Source organism: Haplochromis burtoni, unplaced genomic scaffold (assembly GCF_018398535.1).
Source record: "Haplochromis burtoni strain Fernald_Lab_line unplaced genomic scaffold, NCSU_Asbu1 Contig_391, whole genome shotgun sequence".
Classification (NCBI taxonomy): Eukaryota; Metazoa; Chordata; class Actinopteri; order Cichliformes; family Cichlidae; genus Haplochromis; species Haplochromis burtoni.
The window spans coordinates 198,087-220,177 of record NW_024582752.1 but is presented as its reverse complement, the minus strand read 5'-3'; the positions used below and the strand labels follow the sequence as shown (position 1 = coordinate 220,177).

At 40.1% G+C, this 22,091-nt stretch overlaps 1 protein-coding gene across 1 annotated transcript in view; it reads left to right on the top strand.

Annotated features, from left to right (window-relative positions):
- Positions 1–276: 276 nt before the first annotated feature.
- The window catches only part of LOC102290269 (exostosin-1b), a 44,280-nt gene continuing 22,465 nt past the window's right edge, over positions 277–22,091 (top strand). Inside the window, exon 1 of the mRNA XM_005944530.2 lies at positions 277–2,205. Within this exon, the coding sequence (XP_005944592.1) occupies positions 1,253–2,205 (953 nt within the window). The 5' untranslated portion in view covers positions 277–1,252. The remainder of the gene's footprint in view (positions 2,206–22,091) is intronic.

Below are 22,091 nucleotides of genomic sequence, written 5' to 3'. Positions count from 1 at the left end.
CGACTTCTGAACTCCTTAGTGTGTGCCCAGCAAGTTAAAGGACTTTCGTTATCTATGTCTATATAACTGACAACCCATACACCATCACATGGTTAAATAGTCAAACCACAATTTTAAGCCCACTCCATTTTTTTCTTGGAAACTCTAAACAGAAATCTTTTCTTTCCTCGATTTTTCTTTTTTTTTTCCAAGATGTGAATGGGTGCAAGAGGAAAGCCCCGCCCGCCTCGGGTGTGACAGGAGCCAATGGTAACGCACCGTGCGCCGTGGAAGGACGTCACAGCACCATCAGCAGTCGTCCTAGTGGGACGGCCGTGCTGCTCTGCTTGGCTTGCAGTCTCTGCTGCACTCCTGTTATTGTGTATGTGTGTATGAGAGAAAGAGAGAGAAACACCACTTGAATACTTTACACTACTCGAGAAATTCGCGGAGGAACGAATATGTGGATTTGACGACAAGAGAGAAGAATGAGCTGAATGGAGAGACGTGTTATTTTTAAAGGTAGAGGGTAGAGTCTCTGGTTGCCTGTACTTCCAACCAGCGTTGAAGCTCGCTGAGCTAACAGGCTAACCGGGAATGTTTTCAGAAACTAGCTAGTTAGTTAGCCGGCTAGCTAGCATTGTAGTCTGGAGCAATGCGCCGTGTAGATTTAACAGCCACACCGATACTCGTATCTTTGTGTGCAGTTTGTGAGGGAACTGTGGCAGTGTCTCGAAGTGTAGGTTTGTGTAAATGTCCAGAGCTCAAGTGGCCGCTCGGCTTTAATTTCCAGTAGGGACAATAGTTGTAGCTGTCCAGGCAACAAGTCGGAAATACATCACAGCTTTAACGTTGAGTTTGTACTTTGTGCGGTGCTGTGTTTGTTTGTCGCTGACTTGAAATCGACACTCTGTGTGACAACGATGGCACATGGCTTAGTGAAGGTGGCATTACACAGAGGCAACTAGGGTGCGTCTTGAGATGCCCGAATTTGAGAGCACCGGGTCACTCTCCTCTATAGGAAAACCTGCTGTCAGCTAGTCGATACCACTATTGACGAGGAGACGAGGTGGATGAACTTTATAAATCGCCCACATGCGTTGGATCAGTTCTCGGACTTGTGAAAGGCATCTGAAGCAGGAGGGAGACGTGAACGCACAGCCCTTGCAGCCCGGGGGAAGATGGCGGAACGCTCCCGCTGGAGGTGGTGAAACCAAAACTTTGGGACTTCTTGGATTCAGCGCCGCATATCTCATCCCAAACTGTAGGACACATGCAGGCCAAAAAACGCTACTTAATCCTGTTCTCCACCGGCGCGTGTCTCATACTGTTGTTTTGTTTAGGGGGGATACAAGTCCCCCTGTCCAGACGGGGTCCCAGCCGGCCTCATGACCGCAGACTCTCCGGTTATGGCCCCGGGGCGCGATGGCGTCACATGTCGGGGTACCTGCAGCCTTTCAGCTCCTGGGAGCAGGACCGGAGCGATGATCTCACTGAACACATATCTCCCAGGCAGAAGAGGGACGCTAACTCGGGCCTTTACACGGGAAAACGCTGCAGAATGGAGTCCTGCTTTGACTTCTCACTGTGTGAGAGGAATGGCTTTAAAGTTTACGTATACCCCCAACAAAAAGGGGAAAAACTTTCAGAGAGTTATCAGAACATATTGTCCTCTATCGAAGGCTCCAGGTTCTACACATCTGACCCAGGGCAGGCATGCCTGTTTGTCTTGAGTTTGGACACTCTGGATCGGGACCAGCTCTCTCCCCAGTATGTACACAACCTGAAAGCAAAAATCCAGAGCCTCCCTCTGTGGAATGGAGGCAAAAACCACATCATCTTTAATTTATATTCTGGCACGTGGCCGGACTACACAGAGGACCTTGGCTTTGACATTGGCCTTGCCATGTTGGCCAAAGCCAGCATCAGCACAGAGAACTTTCGGCCTGACTTTGACGTTTCAATCCCTCTTTTCTCCAAAGACCACCCAAGGACAGGTGGGGAAAAGGGCTATCTGAAATACAACACAATCCCCCCTTATAGAAAGTACATGCTTGTTTTTAAGGGGAAAAGGTACCTAACTGGAATAGGTTCGGACACTAGGAATGCTTTATATCATATTCATAACTCAGAGGATGTAGTCCTCCTCACCACCTGTAAGCATGGGAAGGACTGGCAGAAGCACAAGGATGCACGCTGTAACAAAGACAATGCAGAATATGACAAGTAAGTACTTCACAACTATCTTCCGGTTAGCTGTACTGCAAGAGTCTAGGTCTGTCTTGCCACTAATTTTTGTCAGTATGGTGTTTTTAACTAGTTGAGTGAAGCTTGTATGTGTGACTGTAATAATGACAAAACAGGTGGTGTCATGTGTTAAAAGTTTTGTCAGCACACTTGTTTGCTCCTGACTGAAACTTTTTTTTTCAGGTTTGTGTCCGGTCAGCTCATTGAGTTGTACATAAAATTGGCAAATACCAGTGATATTTCTTGTTGAATTTCCCAGTGTTGTCTAAATTAAAACTATTCCTATTGTTAAGTAAGGAGACCTGAGCCTGGGCTGTCAAAAAGATAAGGTGTCATTACATTAAGTGCATCTAATGTCCAAATGTTGGCACGGTTTGATATGTCACTTTTAAATATTCTTTATGCCATATCATTTTATTTACTAAGGTATGCATCACGAGGCACAGTTAAGTAGCTTTAATGTCAAACACAAGAACTGCTGAATTCAGGTGATATTCCCATTGATCTAGGATTTGTTATTATTTTTCTTGATAACTGGTCCTCTGACTTTCCTGATAGTGTCTGACAGATGTCATGCTCTCTACATGACACACAAATAAAAGTTTTATAATGAAACAGGCACATAATACTCAGTGTAACTAGTCTTTACCTTGTACTCAGATCTGTTTGCCCGGTCCCACAACTAAGCCACACTGTATTCTGTACTCAAATGTGATGAGTAAACTGGCGTCTGTCTCCCAGCTTTGGCCAGTGGGATTCATTTCGTGTCCCCTCAGACCATGCTATGTTGTTATTGGTGACTGTATGGCGCTGGGTGTTTGACTGTGGCTCTTTGGAGTGGATTAGTAGGGACAAAGCGCTGGTGCCAGCAAGGGGAAGCCACTCTGGTCTCTGTTTGCTCAGTCATTTCCCAGACAAACCCAACTGCATCAGCCAGGAATGCCCTGGCCCCAACCCGTGTCCTGCGTGACCCCTGCCGTTGTTTGGGGTTCAACTCTTTGTTGGTGTGAGTTGCTTGTTTGGGGATCCTCCTTTCTATAGTTTGTGAAGGAATCAGCTCTGAAACCTGGCTGCTCCAACAATATGACTGAGGGGTTTTCTTGGATCTCATTTGTTTACCATTAAACCTCACAGGATTCGCCTTTAATGTTTGACTTGGTTGGAAAATAACACCAAAGCTCTTCTACACACCCAGCCAATAAAAATAATCCTCATATCAGACCATAGACTTAAACTATCTGCTCTCTCTGCCACGATTTACCAGCTCAGTGCTTGATGCCAAGTGCTGCCAGGGTGTGCTTTTACACAGTGAGATGGGTGGCATCAGAGCTATAACCCAAAGGAAAAATTAATCCTCCTGTCATTAAGTACACTGGGGGTGAAACGGGCTTGGAGTATCTCTTGCCCTTGGCTTCTTAGCTGCATTGCATGGTTAAAGTGTGTTTGGTACCTCCCCAGTTAACAAGCTTTAGCTTGGTGCTAAGTCCAATGCACAATTCTGTAATATTTGACGAAAAACATGTACTAACACCAGGGTTAGTTTGCCCTGGCAGCTGCCTAACATTGAGTCTTTAAAAGTTCCTTACCTTTAAGCTGGTGTTTCTATATTTATTATCAAACAAATATAAACAAGTAAATATCTTTGCTTTATTTTAAAGTCATCTCTCTGAATACTTCACAGTGACAGGGTATGCTACAGAAGCTAGGAGTATGGGTAAAACACCTAAGAAGTGTTTCAAGAGAAGTTTCCAACACTTCAGATTTAAAAAAAAACAAAAAACAATATATAAATCTTGTCACGTAAAATGGAAAGCGATCAATAGCAAGGAAAAACATGGGTCACCACTGAGGTCGTTTTTGCTTTTTGTTATGTAATTATTTTCACTGCAAAAAGGGAAAGACAAAAATTAAACCCTGCAGGTTTAAATAGTGAGGATCAGACACTGCAGTTTACTGAAGAAAAGAACATATGTGGGTGTTATTTTTCTTCCTTGGTGCATGCATGGACCACCAAGGTCGGCTACATCTCAAACAGGATGTAATCTGGTCTTTTTAGACAATTGCTTTTTGGTGATCAGATCAGCTGTCATAGATTAAAGGCATCACTGCTGGTTGTCATTTTATTTTTCCTTCACATTGATGTCTGTGAGGCAGCTTTTGTGACTCTTGTCACTAAGGCAGAGTAACCTCTATGCAGTGCCTTCACAGAGCAGAACTGGCAGATTGTGTAGTCTCACCAAACCTTGTGTTGTCATCGTTTATAGACCTGTTTGCCTTAACTTTGCACTATATCATGCTGCAGCATGACTGCTGTGGCTTGCTGGCTGGCTGCTGGGTTTGTGAGCCGTGAATGAATCTACATAAATGCCCGGTATTACTAACAATTGAATTAAAATTGTTTCTAACTTATCTTAAAAAATAGATAAAGTAAATGAATATCCTTATCAAAAAATGGTGAAGGAGGTTGGCCAAAACTAGGTCAATAATGTACATGGAAAGACCAACAGCTTGCACCCTGCAGGACTCCACTTTTGTCTAGTTTATTGCAACATAAAAACTGTAACATTTCAGGCACACCTGCTCTCAGCTTAGCTGACACAATAAATTTCCAGAATTGGAGTCTTGCAGTTTGTGAGCTGCTATGTGTGTCTGTTTTTTTTCCATGTACATTTTTGACATAAAGAGAGTGACCAAGAAGACCTGTGATAAGAGAAATGCAGACAGCATTGTTTGCACCCCATTTGTTCCCACCTCTTGCTCTCAAGTTCAGAATACAGTTGGTCTCATTAACATCAGGGAAACTAAGGTAAGTTGATAAACGCTAAAATTAATGTCATCGTTTTCATATCACTAGATTGCCTGACAGAATATTACAGGTTAATGATGGCAGCTGAACTGTGTCATTAGCTCAATGAAATCTGATGACAAAAAAAGAACATTTGAGTAACTCCTGCATGGAAAAGTTTTTCATCATTTATGTTTCATTATTATTCAATTTTATAGAGAAAGCAGAGAAAACTGCATTTTGCAGCTTCATGTTCATTTTTAAAAGAGGTTTGTTTGGGTTCTTATTGAAAAAACAAACAAACATAATTTTTATATAATCATGTCAACAAGAAAAACTGCATTCTTGTGAAAAGCTAACCACACCTTTACAGCTTTCATTAGGATTTAAGAGTGCAAGTAGCAGCTAGGTGCTGCTAATGAAATGCACTTGACACTTGACTTGAGCACGTCTATTGGTCTCAGTTACCATGTTAAATGTTAAAGTTCATGACAACATAATTAGAAGAATACTGAAAAGGTCTGGAAGGGTTTCTAGAAGGAAAAAGCCTGTTCTCTCTAAAAAGATCATGACAAAACAGCTTAGGTTTGCAAAGTTGCATCTAAAAGAACCATTACACTTCTGGAATAATGTCCTTTGCACATATGAGACAGTGCCATGTTTGTCAAAAACCAAACAGAGCATATCAGCACAAACACCCCATACCAACTGTCAAGTAGAGTGGTGGAGGCGTGATGATTTGGGCTTGTTTTGCAATGGGACCATTGAGTTGAGAACCAAAATGTTCCAGGGTTCAGTTATGAGACTGAACCTTGGCCAAAATTGGGTTTATCAGAATGGTTGCAATCAAAGTGCAGTCTTCAACTTGATTGAAATGCTGTGGTTGGAACCTTAAGAGAGCTGTGCATAAACAATGCCAGGAAACCTCAATGAACTGAAACAGCACTGTAAAGACGAGTGGGCAAAAATTCCCCCTTTGTCAGACGGCAGGCTAGTGCTAAACGTTGCTCTACAAGCTACTAAATCATGAGGTGTACTTTGCTTTCATAGGCATCTATGCAGTTCTTTGAAAAACTTTCTTTTACACGTATCTGTATAACATTGTTCCTTCCCCAGATTTTCTTCTCATCACCTTGTTATGTAATGAGATGACCAGTACCAGATCAAATCACTTCTGCTATTCCCTTACTGATTGACTACTTTGGTTTGAGGCTGAATAATCCACTTGGAAGTGTTTGACATATTTATAAGAACATGCAGACGCCATATTGTGGGTAGCTTTCAACAAGACGTTTTTCCTGTTTCTCTTACCGTACTGGTCTTAATTATTTGCTCTTTGACTTCTAGTATCTTTTACAGGGATGACTAAAAACTCCCTGAAAGCTAAGCTATTTTCAGATATTAATAATACCTAAAACTGCTGTGTACACCATTCTGGCATTCCTGGCTTTCCAAATGAGTTAGTCTTGATGGAGTCAAAGATGTAGATGGGACAGTAGTTAAGGAAGGTTTTTGCCAAGAAGATAAATATTTGTTTCTGGTCATGATTCAGCTCTCTAAATGAAAAAATGTCTCTGACTTGTACAGGGATGTAAACAACACACTAGCTGGAGTAAGCTGCTTGGAGGATGTTACAAATTGGGAAAATGTTAAACGGGTTGAGCTTTTAAATATATCTCACTGGATTAAGCAGCTGTTTGTCAGACAGAAGGCTTTAAACTCTTCTTAAGACATTAACCAATTTGTTAACATGTTAAATAATTAAATAAATGCAGGTGCTCCACATGGCATCAGCTCATTATGTTCAAGTACAAATCAGACGCGAAGACTAATGCACGTTTGCCCCATCTTTAGTTAGCTGAGCTCTCTGTGAAGGTTGGTGTGTGATTGTGAATGAGTTGCACTATCCTGTTATGCAGCTCTATGGGTCAGACAGTGCAGTCTGTGGTCTAACTGGGTGGAAGTAATAGTTTCTGTGCCTGGCTGTGGCTCTTTGTGCAACAAATCCCTTTTATCCTCTCCCACTGACAACAAGGAAGTTGTGACAGACCAAATGCAGCCTCTCATCATAATTACCATGTAATGGTCATGTCATTTTTTTTGTGTTGCAGTTCAGACTTTATGTTTCAGAAGTTTGGTTGATGTGGATATTTTGATGTGCCATGTCTGCATATCACATGCACAATTTAAGTGCATCCTTTTCTGTCTTTTGCTTCTGTCATGATTATTGCTTGTGCAGTTCTCTTGATGAGGCAGACGTGCACATCAGCACTGGCTGTCAAGATGATTTGGCACTGCTTACAGTAAATGGAAAAAAATCACGTCAGGAGATTTGTTGGATTTTTTTTATTTGTCAAAGATCTTTTGCTGAAAACAATGGATTAGCTCCAAGTTACGCTTTTTCTCTTGGCTACCTGATTACGCTCAGCTCATTTGAATAACAAACAAAGCGGAGTTGTTGACGTTTTTTTGTTGTTGTTTTTTTTAAAATAAATCTTCTGTTATATAGCCCGTCCCTGTCTTCATAGTATACTTAGTAAGGGCTTACTAAGTATACTATGAAGACAGGGACACAATTTTGCTTGTGTATCTGTGATGTGTTTTTTGGTTTTGTTTTGTTTTTTGCTGTTTATAGCCAGTGAGAGTCAACTTTTGCCCCCCTCTTCAACACATTGTCCCTTTCATATCTGCACTCAGCCACTGTTTACAAGCTTGTAATGCAGCCAAAGGAGAGAAGAGAAGATGCAGCAGGAGGCAGGTCAGATGCAATTTTAACCTCAAACTGAAAGCCTGCTCACAGCTTGTTTCCAATTAAGAGGCCCTGCCAAGCGCGGGAGTATGAGCAGGACTGTGTGAAAGATGCGGGGAGAGTCACAGAGGAGTGGGAAACAAGCTGAGAGGAAGTTCAGGGGGGAGAGAGAAGTGGGAACACAAAGAGAACAAATAGTGACAGTCTGAGAGGCTAAAATACTGGTGGTGTAAAGTAAAAAAAGAAGAGTGAGAAAGGAAGAAAAAACTGCATGCCAGCTACCCAGCATTGAGAGGTGAGTGCAATAGCTGGCTGGATGCTGACGTTGTTCTACTAGGTGTATTTATAGACTTGCAGGGTTTTAATCCTCAGTACTGGCCAAAGCCCCTAGCAGAGGGCTGCGAGCCAACTTGATGCAGGCTTTACTGAGCTTGGGGAAAATGATAATTATTGCGGGAGGAAAGTTGATTTTTGAGTTCCTGTACATTATCTATAAATTCCCCTTTTCATCATGTTGTCTACCATTTCAACTCATTAGGTCACGTGTTTTTCTTTTTTCTCCTCCGCAACTACACTGGCTCCTGTGTACTTGTTCAGAATTTGTTTTTTAGTCGTATTTGTGAAGAGTGCTTCTAACTAAGCACATCTAAAAGCTAGATTGCGCTGTGGTGTTAATAGGTCACAAAATGAACTTTAGTTAAACATTGCTAAAATGGAAGAGATTAATGAGTCATTCCTAAATTAAAAAGCTCACACAAATGTGCTCCTTTGCTTCGCAGCTAATATGAGGGACCCATAGCCTGTATGGCTACGGTGAGGTAGATATTGTATAAGCATAGAATGTGCCTGAGATCTCTGATCTCTGAGAAAGATGGTTACAAACAGCACTAGATAGATAGATATATTAATAAAAGAATTGCACTGAACAAAGTCGTAGCTAAAGTAGAAGCTAAAGACCTCAGTGGAAAGCTCACTTTACACATACACACACAGACAAAAAACATAAAACTAGACACCTAACAGCAGCCAAGTGGTGCTTTGCTGCCCGTGTTTGGTTTGTGTGTCAGGACTCTTAATCTGCTTGTAGCTGGATTGAAAAATGGTAGTTTTATAATGTTGTTGGTGAATGAGGGTCAGAGTTGCTCACAGAAACTTGTAGCCGATTGTATTGTTTTTGTGCTAAAATGCGTACATAACTGTGAAAAGCCGTTTGACAGCTTTGTGCTGAAAATGCAGGACATCGTGTTGTGTGGGGATGTCTGTTCATATGTAGAGAGTACAGCAGGCGTGACATTTGCACATGTGTCAGAAATTGTCCACGAAACATTTGGACCTGCTATAAAGGGCTGAATGATGCTCCAAGAAGCAAAGGAGGCTGGCGAGCCACAAAACCACACTGCACAGATTATGTTTATTTTTGATTGACACTGGTGTAGAAATAACACTCACATTGACCATTCCAAAATTGTGTGGTAGTGTTTGAAATAGTTTTTCTGATTGGGAGGTTTGTGTGAGAAATTTATGGTGTATTTTGTGGAGCAGGTCAGATTCCTACAGACACCAACATAGTGACTGTATTTGAACTATTGAGACAAATAGCCATATATAAGCTATGAGCTTTTCTCAAGAGAATAGTATAGTGTATTACAGCACTGAAGTGGTTGTTGGAATACATTTTGCAGTATTTATGTAACTCTTGTACATTGTGTTCCCAGTATAACTTGTTAAACTATGTTACCAGTTTCTCACTTAAAAGTTGTATAATTTCAGCTGTTGCTTAGTTGTTCCGCTTGGCTGTTCATTTCCAAATATACCATAATGCAGAATCCCACTGAGGAAAATGCTACCAGCAGCAGTTACTGACAGCATTGAGCTGAGATGAGCTCTTCTGAATGCTGTGATTGAAAACTACTCTCATATCTTTGTCTGCCGATCTTCATCTTTCAGAGTGATGACAGACGGTAGAGCAGGAAATGTGTCAGAGTGACGCACTGAGCTTGTGCCTCCGTTCTCCTTTTATCTTTATCTCTACAGTTTTCCCACCACATTTTACCGCATCAGTTTGGCTCCTTTGAATGTAGAATTTTGGTGATATTTGGAAGCTGATTTTTTTTTTGTTTATTTATTTATTATTTGTAAACTTCTTTTATCATGAGAAAAAAGGTTGGTTAGATTGTTGGTTTAAAATATGCCTTGTGTCAGCCACAAGGCATTTGTAGTAGGGCTGCACAATTTTGCATAAAATGAGAATCACGATTTTTTGGCTTAGAATTGAGATCACGATTCTCTCACGATTTTCTTTTCCAGTATAAATATTTATTGCACTTATTAACTGCACATCAACTTCGTAACAGTTGAGACTGAACATAAAAACAATAAATAAACATAAAAACAACAAATGTCTCACGTTTTGTTGTTGCCGCAAAATGTTGTACTGCTTGAAATTCAGTCTCCACCGTTGCTCGACGCTGCGTGTATAGAGCAGGTAGTGCAACAATAGAAAAATAGTTGCGGGACGGCACTGTGTAGCGTTTGTCTAGGGTGTTGATCATTTTCCTAAATCCCTCGTTTTGCACAGTGTTGATGGGAGCCATATCTTTGGTCAGGTGCCTGCGGGAGTTCGACGGGTATAGGGAAGCGCTGTATAAGGTTCCCGTTATTGGTGTTTGGGTGGTTGACCGGGACGGATTTTCTCCTGTCACTTTCTCGTCATCCCTGACGTGCTCTCCGTTGTTTTTTTTCCCTGCTAATTTTAGCATCACACGGCACAGCTTCTGTATCACAAGGCTCCGCCCTTGTCATTTGTTGAGCAGGAAGAGTGAGCGCTTGTTTTCATGCAGAGTACGTCCCGGATCAAAATGCGGTACAGTCGTCGTCGTCTTTTTTTTAATCGTTGTCATTTGGAAATGAGATCGCACATAAGTATGAATCGAGATCGCGATTTTCTAACGATTAATCGTGCAGCCCTAATTTGTAGTGAGGATTCATTTGGCTTATAAACTCTCTATTATAAAAAAATTTGAAGGCTTTTGTTAACTTTCGGGTTCCACCAGCCTTATGAGGCGATGGGCTCAACTAAATGGATAATAAAGGTTTCTTTAGGTGCTACAAATAAGAAGCTGCTTATTATATTTGTAAAGCTCATGGGAAGTGATGGCTATCTCCTGAACAGATCCTATGATTGTGTGTGTATTTTCAATATGACCCGACACAACTATGAAAACAAGATCACCGGTAGTTATGGTTTAATTATTGCAAGGATGGTCTCATTCTGTCTTGTAATATAAATCCAGTACACCTCTTTTCCTTTCACTGGTGAGCTTTTGCCTCATTTTAGTTTAGCTTGAGCCAGGATAACAGTGATGTTACTACTGTTAATGAGTAATTGTTTTACATAAATGGAATTTAATTATGACTAAGATAATCATAATTAGGATTTTTGTAATAACCATGCAGACCCTAGTGTCCGTGTACCAGACAGTTGTGACTCTCACAAAGTGCAGTGTTGAGTTTGAAATTGTTCTGATTAGCCGTCCCGGAGTTAATGAAAAGCTGCCATTGCTTGGCATGTAAAAAGGAACAACGCACAACTTCAGGACTAACCAGGCTATTAGTGGATCGCAGACGGCTGACAAAATTTTTTTGTGGCAGCTGCATCGAAGACAGCCACCTCCTGTTCAGTGTTGGCTTATACATATTATGTAATATATATAGACTCAAGTGTAGTGTTGCTGTATGGTTGCACCTTAATGTTGGCAGCTTAGATCAGTGAATCGGTATCTCTGCTGATTCAACTTTTTTGGTGACAAATAACTCCAGTCAATCACTCATGCTGCAGTGTGCGGTACTTTTAAAGAAACACTACCAGGCTATAATGTGACCAACATTCTTACTCTACATAATAGTCATATAGAAATTACCAAACTGATTCTGTCTGGTGAGTAAAGACGGGTTCAGGGGCTAACCTATTGAGTTTACTCTCGGCATCACCAGTTAGTCAAGCCGATGCCCTGTGCAGAAAGTCCTTTGACTTTCTACTGCTCTATTCTATCTATAACGTGACAGATATTTATTATATAGACAATGCTAAATCTGTGTTTATGTACTGTTAACATCTCATCACCAGTCATTCAGTACTGCCACTAGTTAGTGTTGCGAATGTAGAGCAGTGAGACAAACCACGGAGGCCTCAGAAAAGTGCAATCAAACGGTGAGTTTATTAGCAGCCAGGAGAAAACATCAGCCTATGTCTTCTGACAAAAATACATATGGAGAACACTTATAAAGCTGTGGGGTATACGCCCCCCCATGGCGTCAATTACGGATTAAAATAGGGTCCAGACATTAGTCACAGTTAATGGTACATCTTGTACATCTTTAATGGCTATAAACAGACATAGAACTTCTCTTTTCTATAACACCTTCCATACAAGGTAATAAACTTCAAGCCCTCAGGGTCTCTGGGGCTAATTATTGACTCTGGTCATCTGTTGCCAAGTAGAGTAAAATATAGTGAGACACCAAATCAGTTAAGGCCTCAGGCCTGACACATTCCTAGATTATATGTGTTATATGTATTGTAAGCATGCATGCAATCATCCTTCTATGTTCTAGTTTCCCTCAGCATGTATCACCTGGACAGTCACACCAGTGAAGCTTAAGACCCTCAATGAACCGAACATCAACTCGAAATAAGCACAAATATGCAATGTGTATGAAATACTTCTGACCGTACCTGTAAAAAAAAAAAAAGAAAGAAAAAAAGTTAACATAATGGAAGGATCCTTAACTAAACATCCTCAATAAGCAACTTTAATGCTATATCAATACTGTGAGAAATATTATTAAATGGAATAATGCTATAAAGAATGTTATTAATGCAATTATAATGATGCAGATTATATGGCAGCAATAAAAGAATTTCTGTATCTCCACATTAGTTAGTTCAAGTTTAAGTTATCATTGAACGACTGAGTGAAACCTAAATTAAAAACAGTGAAAATATGGCAAATTATGTGATGACTGGTGGCCTAGTCTTGTATACTTGAACATTTGTTGATATGTTTGCACTAGTTTCCCCTTCTCCCTCCCTTTCTCTTTTGCACTCTTTGTCCAATTCAGATTCAAATATGCTTTATTTGCTTGAATAGGTTTTAGCCACACTCTCACCCTCTTTTGAGGCCAGTTGTTCAGGACAGAGGGCAGTGCTATTTATTTTCCATGCTTCTCCTCTAGCTTGGCTCCAGTCCTGACAGGTTGATATATGTCTTATCCTTGGCAGCCATGTGCAGGTGATGTATTCCCCTTGTAATGCTGGGAATAAGGAAAGGAATTTACACAACCTATAGTATGGACAAAAATTAGGGGTGCTGCCAAACCAGCTTGGATCTGAGAGGGTTGGGAAGAAAATGCAGTCATTCCTGTATGGTGATGGAGACGAAAAGCATGAGATTTGTGAAGGGTCAGTTTGCTAAAGCTGCTGCTAAACTAGGGTGCGGAAAGGTGATATCAAATCAAATCACTTTTATTGTCACATCACATGTGCAGGTACATTGGTACAGCACATGTGAGTGAAATTCTTGTGTGCGAGCTTCACAAGCAACAGAGTTGTGCAAAATACAATAATGTAAACAAGCAAAATACAAGAATGGCTACATCTGAAACTAATAAATATATGTACAATATATAATAGTATATGCATTTCTGGATGTGTATACTAAATATTTTTCTACGTGTGTGTGTGTGTGTGTGTACACATATTTTACAAATTAAATAGAGTAAACAATAAATAAAATATATAAAATAAATAAAATAAAATATACAGAGTGAGACATGTGCAAAACAGTGGCATTACTGTACAGTATGGAGTGCATAATGTTAAAGTTGATATGTGGTCTACCTCAAACCCAGTCTGTGCTCTGCTTTGTGCAAGGTAAAATGCTCTTAACATAGAATAGGACAGAAGATGACACAGAAGATTTGGTATAAATATTTGATAGCATGCTTTAGCAAAGTCATGTGAACTGCTGCTGGTAGAGCATTTAAGGACAAAGATGTAACTTAATGGAACTGAGTCATCGTTCAGGCAGCCAGTGTTTGCGTGACCCATGAGATACATTAGAGTCCTTTCGCTTAGATAACCTGCTTGGCTGGCACGATGAGAGCTTTCCAAATTATCCCTTGTGTACAGTGAAATATGTTGAGAGAGCTACATGAAGAATTAAGCTCCACTCTCCACCAGTGCCAGTTAAATCCTATGGGATTTTAATCCTTCTGTCAGTATGAAGAGGAGACCTGCAAAGCCCACAGATATGAAGTCCCTCATTGTCTGTGACATTTGGCTTGGCGTCACTATATATATATATATATATATATATATATAAATATAAATAAAATTTTGTTTTTTTTTCTCAGTTTGTGTTATTTCTGTAAGGGAGGAGAGGATTCATAATTTTTTTTTAAAAAAGTGTGTTTTGGGGGAAGTGGCGGGCGTAGTATGATGATTGGCATTGTCCTTGTATTTTCTCAAAAGTACTTTGGCTGTGGATCATTGTCACCATGTGAGGCCATGTTGTGCTGTTTAAATGTAACCAAAAATTGGCAGCATTGAAAAATCAACAGCCACCATGTTGTGGCGCTTTGCTAGGAGTGACTTGGATCATCAGATACAAGTGGCACACAAACACGCAGAGATATGTTATCTCTCGCTGTCCTCTCTGGACTCCATTTTGTCAGATAAGGGCTGTAGCTTGGCACGGTGAGAGAAAGGGGAACTTGTAGCACACCTGATGATAACCCAGAGTAAGTGATACTCTTCAGTGGAATGATGGCCCTATTCTACTCGTCCTTTGTTGAAATTCTTAACAGATTAAGTGCCTTTTAGACTTAAAAATCACGTACGGTAAATCGTATCAACCTTTAGCAAGATTAAAAGCATAGTTTGCTGATAGCGATTCAAGGGTACAGTTTTTTAAAAAAACAAAACAAAACACTTTGTGTATTACAACAAAAGAGGATATTTTGCTATGATTGAGACCAAAATGATGACTCTGATTTTGGTTCTGTATGCTGAGCTGCACACATTTTCTTTCTCTCTTGCTTGTGAAATCTGTGACTTTCCCCTGCGAGGTCATAACCAGGGAGCGAGACAGGAAGCGTTGTCTTTGATCTTTCCCGCTGTTTAAACTAATTACCTGCTTGCACCAGCAAACACTGCTGGCCATGGAATTCATTAACAGATGATGAAGGTTTGTTCTGGGCAAGTGTGTCTGCAAGTATGTACAGGAAATCGGCTGCATCAGACTTTGTGTGCATTGTGCATTTTCCTCCCAAAAAACAGGCTAAATTGTCATTGTGTGTAATGTTGCTAAAACGGTAATGAGGATTTAGGTATTTCTAGCCTTGTCTTATTAAATAAAAGGTGCTGAGTATAACATGTTGTGACAGTAGTTTAAGTGACTCATGGTAATTACAAACCTTGTTAGCTCATCTTGTGCTCATTTTTGACCACCGTTTGAACCTTAAATGTGTGTCACGTCGTAATTTTGGTTTATTTTCTTGTTTCCTTTAAAGGTACATAAATAATTGTTTTTAGGATATTTGATAGAAAACATGCCAGCTAATGTTAAGCTCTTAACTTTGCACTATAGATTTGTGAATAACGCTCATAATCCTTCAGTTTTACCTCAGTGTATGAAAACACTTGAGCTTGTATACTGGTTGTAGGTTGTTTTTTTTTTTGTTTTTTTTTATTGAAAGTTTTGTAATTATGACAGTCATCCACATGAAAAAACACAAAAACAGCAAAAAAACCCCAAAAAACAAACAAACAAACAAACATAATACGCACTGACAATAACATAATGGCACAGTGAAACCCTCAGATCTGCCCGGTCTGGGGGAGCTCCCCTCCACCTCTTTACAGGTCCCATGTCGTCAGGTTTTTGCTACTGTCCACACAGCACTTTACAGTCCATCCCTGATGATATTCGGAAGGGTATTTCCAGTCTCTTTTATCAGCTGCCTTCTAAAAAACAGTGACCACGTCCTTAGCAGGCCTTCCTTCTTCCAGTAGTGGCATGAAAATACTTAGTGAAGCTCTGGTTATATAACCCGCCACCCATCATCCCACATTACCACCTTCAACAAATCTCTCCCACTTCCTCCAGTTTTTATGAAATTGGTCCATTTTGAGGTTCAAAAAAAAAGTACATTTTTCCATTCTATATATTTCCTCCATTATTCCTATCCAATCTTTCTTTGTTGGGGGGGCTCTTTCTCCAGCCACCTCCTGGTAAGCGCTTTTTTGCCCGCTCCCAACAGGATGTTTATCAAATATTTGTCCTTTAAGGAGGCTGCTGATGGGATATTGCCCAAACACACAGTACAGAAATCCAAATTTAATTTGAGACTAGTCACCAAGTAAATTGATTTGACCACTTCACTCCAGTATGGTTGGATTATTGGGTATTTCCAAAATATATGAAAATGATCTGCCATGTTTTCCCCACAGTTTCTCCAGCAGTATCCATCTGTCAGTTGGTTGTAGGTCTAATAAAAAAAATAGTACTAACCAAATTAGTAATGAGGATTTGAGTAGTGACCTAATCCTAGGAGTAGGGGAGAGAGCGTCATCCCAGCATGGTAGAAAGTACGGAGTGCTGTCAAACCAGCTTGGTTCTAAAAGGTTTGGTGCATGGAGGAAAAGAAGCAGAAATGGAAATGAAATGCAGCTATCCCCCCCCCCCCTAATGTTTGCTAAAGCTGCTGTACTGGGGTTCAGATATGTGCTCTCTCTCTCTCGTCCACCTCAAAGCCCATCTGTGCTTTGCTTTCTGCAAACTCCACTGCTGCCTGCTGTTGTAAATTATTTGATTCTGATCTGAAATTTTGAGCAATTCCCAATGGATTCCTGTTGTTCATTTTTCAGAGAGCAGCTGGATGTTAGTACTGTCAAATGTATGTTTATTTCTTTACTTTCCTGCTAAGTCAAAGTCTCTGCAGGTCATACTCCTAATGACACAGTGAACTTTCTGCTTTTACTATTATTGCATCAGTAAAATTTGTGAATCCAACAGTTTAAAATAGTCCTGATTTTTTTGTTGTTGGTATAAAAAAACATTAAACAAAAAAACAAAACAAAAGAGGACTTTAAATGACTCAGTTCCTGTTTTAAATGTAAGTTTGTTAAAAAGAAAAAAACCCTCACAAAATTTGCATGTTTGTACATTTAACGAGTCTGTGGTACAGTGTCACCTCACAGAAAAAGAAACCCTTAGAAAAAGAAACCGTTCGATTTGGCAGCAGACTCGCAACCAGCTCTTCTTCATGTTTCAGTTTGAAGAGCGTTGCCAGTGTGCTAGCCAAGTGCCAGAAATTTCAGCTAGTTGCTGCAATTTTATGTGTCCCCTGGGATAAACTGCAGTATTTTTCACTTTACCCATCATCATTAGTACTACCGCCACCCTGTAATCTCTCTTTCTGTCACTGAGGCAATGGGGCTTCTCTTTGCACTGTGGTCTCGTAATTGTGAGGTAATCATCTTTTCCCTCTTGAGAGCTAAAAGACTGTGTTTACACTTGGTGGGATTTTTTTGGCGGCTCGACTTGGTGAGATGCTAATTTACACTCTCAGCAGCAGAATGAAGCTGCTCTTCTGATTACTTGACACTGGCTTCACACACTCAGCCATTCTTTACCTAGCGAGCGTTTGAGGCTGGATGCCATCAGCAGATTGGATTAAAAAAAAAAACTCCTTTCTCTTTTTTTCTTTGATTGTGTCACCAAAATTAAAAAATTTGTTTTCTCACTTAGGTTTAGTAGTGCCTGTCCCCTTCTGTTTTATTTGTAGTTAAATTTTGAGATATCTGTTTCTGAGGTGTTCAGGTGGGTTGAACACTTTTCAATAGCGCTATTTCTACTTTTAAAGAAATGCTTCCTGTGGATACTGTTGATTGCACTCCTGGGGTTCCAATCCCCCAAAACTATGCATTTTCACATAATACTCACAAATAATCACAGCACACTCACACATTAGCATAATGAAAAGCTGCAAGAAATGTCTGTTTCTGTGTCTTAAAGCATACACTTTTGCCCTAAAATAAACAAGTCATGCCCATACACATTCATACTTGCACACACCTACATACATGGCCCTGTGTTTCAGCTCTTGCCTTACCCCTCAGATATTGTCCAGAATCACACCCACACACAAACAAATAAAGAATGTTTCAAAAACAAACTCCTCAGTCTCAGCATCCAGGCTTTATCTAAATCCCTCTCTCAGCGTGATGAATGTTGGCTCAGATCAGACACAGCCCACAAGTCCATTTGACGGTGCATTGATCTCATAGTTGGTTCATATCATTCCATAGTCTGAATTAAGATTGGCATTACCAATCCCTCTTCTCCCTGTCATGGCTATTATCTTGGCAGCTGTACTAGTAAAGGGACCGGCTGCCTATGAATTTAGGACCATTTCCATCCTTAACAAAATGTAGATAAAATGTAGTCAATGTACTGATAGATTTAAACACATTAAATCAAATATAATCACTTAATTTCAACCTACTTTTAGTCACTTATTATGCTCTCTTCCATTGTTCTTCATATCCATCTTTGCATATGTTATTCTACTCTTTCCTCACATAATCCCATCTTTCATCACTCTTCCTCTCTCCCCTCCTTCCCCTCTCAGTTCCTATCCATTCATCACCCTGTGTGTGTTTTCCTGTTTCCTTCATCCCCTCCCTCCACCTCTGTGTCATTCAATCCCCCTCTCCATCATTATCTGCCCTCTTGCACTTCCATCTCTTCTTGCAGCCATCCTCTCTACTTGGCCCAGGAACAGAGACATTCCTGACCTGGACTTATCTCTCTTGCAGAACAGCTCCTGTACCTGCACCACCAGATAGGCTTTGTGTCCTACACATGCCTGTTGCTGGCTGTTTGACACCCTTCCTTGAAGCATGGAGGCTGCTTAGATTAATCTGTTCAACTTCCACATTTGTTCTTAATGGGACACACTTAAAGCTCTGTGGATGTCTTGCTTTGGCTTTTACCAAAGCCATGTTATTAGTTGATCAGTAAGCTTCTCAGCTTAAAGTGCGAGTGCCTATTAAGATCAAGAAATACTCTTTATCTCTTAGTGCAGCCAGGGTTTTAATAGTTTTGCAATTTTCATTAGTTTTTATTTTTATTTAGTTTTGACTTCAGATTTTCAATTTTATATCAGTTTTAATTAGTTTTTACCAATTGTTTGCTAGTTTAGTTTTTATTTTTTGAAAATCCTTAGTTTCAGTTTAGTTTTGATTAGTTTCAGTTATAGTTTTAGTTGTGTTTGCAATAATTAAGTGTAACAAAATCCCAGTTTCATCATATCAGTCATGCTCTTCTGCTTATCCTTGGGTATGTTGCTATTCCAGCTACCATACCCTGCACCCTGGACAGGTCGCCTGTCTGTCGCAGGGCTAACACGCAGAGACAGACAACTCACATTCCCACCTATGGGTTCTTTAAATAAATAAAGGCAGATGAACAACCATTGATACCAGGCAACTATAAAATGTATATCTTGGCCCCAATGAGACTATTAACTCTTGCAGCACCGGGTGTTCGTAATTTTGGTTCAAGTGAATTGATAAACTTTTTGAAGGCAATTGACTCACACAGTTATGTAGATTCCCCGTCCTGTTGTCTCGGGATGCATCACGCTGCCTTGCCTGGGGTTAGCTTCTGTTTTCTGGGGATGAGGGTTGAGTGTGCTCCCTTACCTTCTCAAGGTAAGCTAGGTTAGCCTTCTTGTGTGAGCTTTTCAAGTGCACTTTAAGGTTTGTGGGATTTTTTTCCCTTTAGAAATGTCCCTTGTTAGATTTTGTATTGTTCATTGTCATTTATGCTTAGAAATATTTAACCATATATGCTTAGAGGTGTATAATCATTTGTAGATTGAAAGAATGTCTCATCCTAGGAGGTCTGTAACAACTCTGTGTAGCATGAAGAGGGGAGTGCGTTCACTCCTCTACAGAGTGTTCTGGATAGATTACACACCTCCTAGGAGAGGTCGTATCTTCTCTTGTTGATATATGGTATAGCAAACACACGTATATCTTTTAAGTATAAGAGCCTTTTGTTCAGATGGACCCGCTAGACTCTTCACAGGGTCACATCTTGACCTCACACAAATCCACACACACACACACACACACACACACACAGTATTCTTTGTTCACATGTATACCTATGTAAGATGTTATATGTTAATGACCCTATGCATATTCATGTAACCACAATAAAAGGAGTGCTATGGGGAACCTGGCTGAGAGTCTGACGGAGGTCAAGTGGTGGAACGACACTTGGCTCCAGGCAGGTCTCCCTCATGCATGAGTAACATGAAGAACTTTGCCTACTTCGGGTCTTGCTTGCTGTGTAATTATATTGTCCTCAACGTTCCAGCGAATAGGTTCAAGCTACAAACCTATCATCCCTCATAATTTGTCTCTTTCACTACAAGACACTTGCTTTATCCAAAACAGTCATATTCAAAGTAATCCCAAATTGGACTCTGGCGCTTTCTCCCGACTTTTCCTGACATGATTCTGCGCGTGGACGGAGCAGCAACACAGACGACTCGACTAACGTACTGGCCACCTGCTGGCATAATTAGACAGCAAGAAAAAAATCTGTAAACTGTAACTTCATTTTCACCCTTGACTATTGTATGACACGCACACATCAATGAAAACTAGACACATTTTTGTTATAAATTCAGTTAATTTTAGTTAGTTTTGTGAACACTCATTACAGTTTTAGTTTTTCCTTTTTTTTGTTTTTATTTTTATTTCTGTTAACGAAAATGTTTTTTCACTTCTAGTTTTCGTTATTTCGTTAGTTTTCGTTAATGATAACAACCTTGGTGCAGGCTATAAAAAAAGTCCTTAAAGATTATACTGTAATACTCAGGTCTAATTTAATGTTTGGAAATACACACCAGAGCCAGCATAAATGTATATTACTCTCAGTGATCCTTATTGCTAGAGACGTTAGACCCTTCATGGTCATTGTAGTCAAGTAATTTGACCCTAACGACTGATCCAACATCTTTATGTTGCCTGACTTTACAAGCCAGTCCTGACATTCCAGCACTAATGGCTGTTCCATTAACAACAGTCATTTCATTATCTCCAAGAGTCCCTTGTTCTGGTTATGGTATCCAGAGAGCACTTCAAAGCATCGTACTCATCAGCCTCGTCAAGCTGATGGATGGCTGATTAGAGATGTGGGAGATGCTTTTGCCAAAATAAATCAGCAGCTCTTTTAAGATCCAAGCATTTTTATTTGGATGGATGTTTTGAAAAAATCAGTTTGATTTGGTCAGTGTGCATGGATGTTGAGTGTAATTGTACAAACCTACGGGTGTGCGTAGCAGCATTTGAGCAGATCAAAGGTTTTTGTGTTTAGGTTTTCCTGTTTAGTGAGGGCTTAAGATGGATAGAGACTGAGAAGGGGCACAAAAAAGAAGAGTGATAGAAGACTCAAAGCATAGTAATTGGGTAAATTAACCTGAGGTCATGTAATGTGGTGGAGCTTTAGACCCCCCTCTGTGTGTCTGTAAATTTTTTATAAAGCTGTCTTGAACTCATTAACCAGAGCAAGATGAGTGAATCCAAGGCGCCTTGAGGAAATGAGTAAAGGCTTTGTTTTTGAAAAAGCCATATTGGTTCTAACATTCTCTCTGCTCCATTGACTCGGGCTTGAGCACACAGTCCTTGTTAAACTCCATTAAGCACCAATGGTAATTCTTGTACCGCTGGAAAACTGTCCTCTTGTCTAATAAAGTGTAACAACCATAAATTTTTCAATGGAAAAAATACATTCAGCAATCCAGCTACCTACAATATGTTTATGCAATCCTGTTTTCTTATTAAAAATAAATTATCATTTCCCATAACGTAAATTACTGTGCTGATGTGGGAAACAGTTGTGTTAGACTTTCGGTGAAATAAAGTCTAGCACAGCCAAGTCTAGGTGACATTGTAAATGTGTAGTTTATTTCAATTAGATTTTTTTTCCTTTACCCCTGAAGCTCTATTGCCGTCCGATTCTTCTTTTTTCCGTGGACCCAGTATTAGGTCCCCATCCTTGCTCGAGGCACCAATGCTTCAAAAAAAGTTTCTCATTTATCATGGCTGCAGCTAAAAACGGTCAAGATTAACTACCCTATTAAATGCAAGATAGTGCAGGGAATCTCATTCATAACAGTCTTAGACATTAATCAGTCATGTTTCATCCTCAGGCCAATGGAGTATTTTAAGCTTTAAGTTGTTCTCTTTGG